This window comes from Pteronotus mesoamericanus, unplaced genomic scaffold (assembly GCF_021234165.1).
Source record: "Pteronotus mesoamericanus isolate MK-2021 breed Mesoamerican mustached bat unplaced genomic scaffold, CSHL_Meso_final contig_591, whole genome shotgun sequence".
NCBI lineage: Eukaryota > Metazoa > Chordata > Mammalia > Chiroptera > Mormoopidae > Pteronotus > Pteronotus mesoamericanus.
Genome location: NW_026555208.1, coordinates 1823351 through 1828972, shown reverse-complemented (window position 1 = coordinate 1828972; position 5622 = coordinate 1823351). Strand labels below are relative to the sequence as shown.

General features: G+C 57.1%; 1 protein-coding gene across 1 annotated transcript; it reads right to left on the bottom strand.

Annotated features, from left to right (window-relative positions):
• Window positions 1-142: 142 nt before the first annotated feature.
• On the bottom strand, window positions 143-4634 carry SMPD1 (sphingomyelin phosphodiesterase 1). Its single transcript, XM_054580579.1, has 6 exons — window positions 4168-4634; window positions 2517-3289; window positions 1784-1955; window positions 1407-1483; window positions 1075-1220; window positions 143-920 (listed from the first exon to the last, which is right to left on the bottom strand). Exons 1-6 carry the CDS (start codon window positions 4459-4461, stop codon window positions 511-513), a joined length of 1872 nt encoding a protein of 623 aa, XP_054436554.1. The 5' UTR covers window positions 4462-4634; the 3' UTR covers window positions 143-510.
• Window positions 4635-5622: the final 988 nt, after the last annotated feature.

Below are 5622 nucleotides of genomic sequence, written 5' to 3'. Positions count from 1 at the left end.
CTGTGTGACTTCCTGTATCCACACCACACCATCACCCCCGTCACCCTTATCCCTTGGTTAGGCTCATGTTCCCAAGGTCCCCCTTCCCTGCCTGCCATGAGAGAAGAAATTGGGACAGTCACAGACAGAGAGGATCTGGAGTCCAAGTCTCTTATCTTTATTTTAACAGCCTGGCAGCCAGGCAGGCAGCAGCAGCAGCAGTATAATGTTCCTGGCTGGCCAGCACAGGCCTGGGGCGGCAGCTCTATCTGGTCTGTCCAGGGCAGTGCCAATGGAGACCTCTGCTCTATGTCAGGGAAAGGACAGCAGCCCCAGGACAGCCTAGATGCTGTGAACTGGCAGAGCCGCCAACCTTCCTTCGTGCCTTGCCAACCCAGCTCCAGGAAAGAAGGTGCTGTTTCCCCCGTGTACCTGGGGCCCTGGATAGGCTCCTCACCGCCGTCCCTCTCACAGCGGCTCTCAGGGGTTTTTGCTCCCTTCCAAAGACACACACTCTCCCAGCTTCGGGGGCTAGCAGAGCGGTGGGCGTGGCCACAGGCTCCGGACATCAGAGACGCTTGCATCTGGCAACAGGTGGCGACACAGAGCAGGGCTGTCGGAGCGGGCGGAGAGCTGGGCGCACAGAGTAGCGAGGCGGCAGGGCGTGCCGCAGGGCTCGGAGGGCGGGTGGCCCTTATGGTAGAGAAACCAGAAGGTCTGGAACAGCTGCGTGTCTCCCCGCATGCGGTATACCAGGTCGTGCCAGGCGCCAGGCAGCGCATTGGGCAGCCCGTAGGTTTCTCGAGCTCTGTAGAGGAGATGCCAGTGCGGAGTGGCTCCGGGCTGGTTAGCCAGTGTCAGGTTCAGGATGTAAGTCTCATGATCTAGGACCACGTGAGAGCTCCCCGGGTACTTGCCGTCTATTTGGTAGACCCGGTAACCTGCAAGGAGGGGAGGGCTGGCTGAAGACGGAAAGAGCTAAGGCGACGGAAGGGAGGGGCCTCACGTCCAGCCCCTTGTTGGCCTAGACTCTGACTCCGCCCTTTTAGCCCACCAATTTCCCCTATTTCGGCAAGCGCCGTCGGCCTCACTCACCGGGATTAAGGCTGATGTAAGTGGTGGCACTGGGTGCCAGGAAGGCTACAGATAGCGGCCGGCTCAGGGTTTCCTCGTCATAGAAGACTTCAAATTCATCCACGTGGGTGTGGCCAAAGAACTGGCCAGCCAAGATGTTCTCATACCTAGCCAGAGGACAGGAGTCATATTCAGATTTTAGGGAGGAGGAGGATAGGATGCCTTCTTTTTCATCCTATTCAAGTAAGTAGCCTCGCTACCCGCTACCCGGATGGGGTAGGAGGGACATTGAGAGGCTCAAGGGAATTCCAATCATCAGACTTTTCATCCTCCTACTCCCACCTCCCTCCTACCTGGCTACAATTCGGTAATAATTCCAGCTCCAGCTCTTCAGGCAGTGCCCTGGGGGGATGTGGCCGATTATGTGCACCTTCGGGGAGAGATAAGGACAGTTATCAGGGTGAGGAAGGGTTCAGACGGCCCTAGCCAACATAGTCGGTACTCATTTTTTTTTTTTTTTTTTTTCTATACTGGCTGGTATGCCTGGCCAGAGAGAGGGAGAATGAACAAAAGGACTTCTAAGGGGGACCTTGAGCTGAACCCCGAGAAGACTGTTGTTGGAAGCTTCTCTGCTCACAGGTGCTCCAGCTGCAGATGTGAGTCTGCTGGGAAGAGGCAGCTGCTCCCTGACCCTGGGCCACCTACCACCATGCTCCCCACTCTCCCTCACCTTGTCTCCTCGATCCTCAGCGGCCTGAAGCTCTCCTACCAGCCACTGGAGCTGTCCAGCGGGATCTGTGGAGTTGATCAAGAGCCAGAAGTTCTCACGGGAACAAAAATTCATATTGAGAGAGATGAGGCGGAGGCCGGGGTATGGGGAAAGGGCATAGAACCCCCCAATTCTGAAACAAAGTGAACATGAGGGGTCAACACTTGTTCATAGACTTGGTCCTGCTTGCCCAGTCCTGTGCTAGACATCTGGATGGAGAGCAGAGGCACACAGAACATCCTCTCAACCCTCAAGGAGCTCCCATTCTAGCTGAAGACCAAACTCTATGAGGATAGGGCCCAAGTGGCTGAGGAGAGTGGTTCAGAGGGCTAATAAGGGCTCTAGGAGTTAAGGGTAGAGAAAAAAGTGAGCTAGAATGGGAAACAAAAGCCACTGAGGAACGATGATAGGGGCCTGGCTAAGTTGGGATGTTAACCAGGAGGGGAAGGCGTTCTAGAGAGGGCCAACATGGGCACAGCTGAGACTAGCACGGAGAGGGAGTGCTGCCAGCCCTGGGACGGAGGACGGCTGGAGATAAGTGCAGAAACAGAAGGTGGAGTCAGATTAGGGAGGGCCAGGGAGGAGCGGGGAGGACTCCTGCTAGAGCAGTCAGAGATGACGCCCACATTCCCTGCTCCCTTCACTTTCATCTACCTTTCTTTTCTGTTCCAGTTTTCCCAAGGACCTCAAGTACCTGAGGGTGTGAAGGGCTTCCGCAGGCAGCCAGGGCTCCCACGCCTTGGCCATCGCCTCGTAGAGCCAGCGGGAAGAGTGGTTGCCCTCTACGAAGGGGGGAGGGAAGCTGTTGACCGGCGTGCTTTCGTGGTTGCCCACGGCAGGATACACAGGCACTGGCCCCAAGTACTTCTTCACAAGGGCTGTCACAGTGGTCAGGGCCTGCAGCTGGTCCTGACGAGACTGGTGCCAGACGTTATGCGCAGGGATATCTCCTGTCCAGTACACCATATCAAAAGGGCCGGCGGGGCCCAGCCCGCTCAACAGGCTCTCCAGAGTCCGCAGGGGCAGGTCACACTTGCTATACTCGCCCCAGTATCCAGCACCTGGGCGGGAGGCGGGTGGCAGGCCAGAGCCCTGGCGGCAGCATAGTGGGTCCTCACAGTCAGGGTCTGTGCCCTCCAGGTAGTCCCGGTCCCAGTGCAGGTCAGTGAGGAAGAGGACCCGGCTGACAGGGGCACCTGGAGCTGGGGGATTGGGCGGCTTGGGGGATGGCTTCGGCACAGCTGGCAAAGAGATGTTCCAAGATGACAAAATGTCCCAGTTCCCGCAGGTGGAGCCCAGGAGCAGGCCACAGGCCTCAGATGGGCTCAGTACTGAGCGTCTCCACACCTCCACCATGTCATCTTCAAAGAGGTGGACAGCTGACTCACACACAGCAGGTGGTGCTATCTTCAGCAGCTTGCACAGCTTGATGGCCAGGGAGCCCACCCGGGCTATGTTGGTCTCACTCTGTGGTGGGAAGACCCAGTGGTGAAAGGTCAGAGACAGAGCACAGAGGTTAGGCCATCCCCTGGCTACCACTCTTTGGGCCTTCATATCCCACCTGGGGCTGGGCTGGACACAGAGCCCTCCACCCCTGCCTCCCACAGTGACTTCCCTGAGACCCAGGCAGCACCAGCCTAGCACTTCCTCTTCAGTTCTGTGGCAAGTGGTAGTTCAGGCCTTCACTTGCCCAGCTGGCTTCCTCAGGCACGGTCTGCAGCGTGCCCTGAAATTTGGGCTGGGCGCAATGACACACTGTCCAGGGTTTGGGGACACATGCAGGGGGCAGGGCCCTGCCTGCCTGGGGAGCCTCACAAAGCTCACCTAACAACCAGTGCTTATCACAGCCCTAACAAGGGTTAAGGCAGCCCCATTTAGTCCCACACCCTTGGATATGTCTTAATTCAAGCTCCTTTTGAGTAGATAGGGGTACTAGGCATGGTGCTCAGGGCTGGAGGTGCTAAGTGGGAGGTGGAGGCACACCAGGGTGGGAGTCCCCATCCCCCTTGGTCAGTTGTCTGTCCTTGGACAAGTGACTTCACCTCTCTGGGACTCTATTCCTTCGTAAAATGGAGGTAACAGCTGTAATGAAACAAGCTCTCAGGCTTCATTTAACCTGTATAAAATGGCTAGCACAGTGCTCAGCATATAATTGTCACTCTTTCCTTACATCACAAGGTCACAATGGAAGTAGTGGTGGTGAACAGATACGGATGTCCCCAAAGGAGAGCAAATTCATTAACAGCTTGTGGATGCTAGACTCTCCCCATGAGGGGTGCTCTTTGGGACCCCAGGCCCTGGCCCTCTCCTTTGGCCTGCTTCACCACAGTCCCTTCAGCACTCACCTGCAGTCCAAAGTCGATGGCAGTGAACAGGCCTTTGCAAACTGGACAGGTGAGGTTCCACCACCCAAAGGTTTCCTGGAGCCGGGGCATTACGCGACTGAAACTGGCAAATAGGCCTTGGGTGGGAAGTGGGTGGGCCCCCGCGGGGGTCCAGAGGACTAGGGAGTTGAGCAGGGCCAACGCCAGAGCCATCCACAGGAGCCTCAGGCTGGGGGCCCCCCGGGATCTGTCCCATCGCTGGTCCCTGCCGGACCTGGGGTGGCCCTGGCCGGGATTTACTCCGTGGCGCGGCATTGCCTGGCTTTCTCGACCGGTCTGGTCTCCAGACCCGGCCCCGCCAGTCTAGGCCCTGGCTGGTCTCTAAGCCCTTGGGAGAGCCCTAGGGACAGCCGGTTAGCCCGGCTGCAGTCGGCTGACAGCTCCAACGCCAGCCTCAAGGTAGCTCCACCCCTTCCTCTTCCTACGTCCCCTGCAGCTGTTCGCCGCGGAGGCGGGGAACCTTGACAACGCCGCGGAGGCGGAGCCGGCCCTGCACGCCCGGGACCCGCCCCTGACCCGCTCCGGCCTCCCGGCCGGACGTAGACCCGTCCAGTGTGGTAGGCAAAAAGGCCCATCCGAGGCTCCTAGGTGCTACCTTCCTCCAAACCTGCGCTCGGAGTCCTGGAATAGTTAACTGCCAGCCCCCTCCCGCCCCCCTGCGCCCCTCCCCCCTCCCCACCTCCGGCACCGAACTCGGGAAGGGAAGCCCGGGGAGCGGGCCCGGCAGGGATTCTCACACTGAGTGTGTTGCCCCTGCCGCGAGGGCGCCTCCGCTCGATTTCCCAGTTCTGCCACTGGCACCAGCGCCCTGAGTCACCCTGACTGAGAGAACCTTTGAGTCACCTTGGATTCAGACTTCGGAGGGAAGGGACCCTGGGCTCAGTGGGGAAACCCATATTTTAATTTTACGGATGAGGAAATTGAGGTTCGGGGACGGTGAACTGACGAAGAAGGTATAAAGTCAGAAGGGCCAGGAACGTGGACTAGAGCGTGGATCTCCCACCTCCTGTATCCATGATGGTAAAAGCTACCATTTACTGAGCTTTATACATGTTTCCTACACTGATCCAGACACTTTATAATGACTAATCTTCAATTAAGAAGCAAGTATAATGCTGTTATTATCTCCATTTTACAGAGGGGACACCGAAGCTTGGGGAAGTGGCAGAAGTGAAAATCTAAGCTGTTGTAACTCTTAGGGAGCTTCTCCAAGACCCAGAGTCCTGTCATTTCTTTCCTTTGAGAGTTTCTTCCCAGGAGACTCTTTTCCTCATTTCTGTGGGCATTATCTCAGAGTAACTGTGGTACAGTAAAAAACATATTTGGTCCTTGTCTCCAGTTCCTGGCACAGAGCTCCCCAAAACCTTTGAATTTCCTGAGCTATAGGACTGTCTTTAGGACTGTCTTTTGTTATTA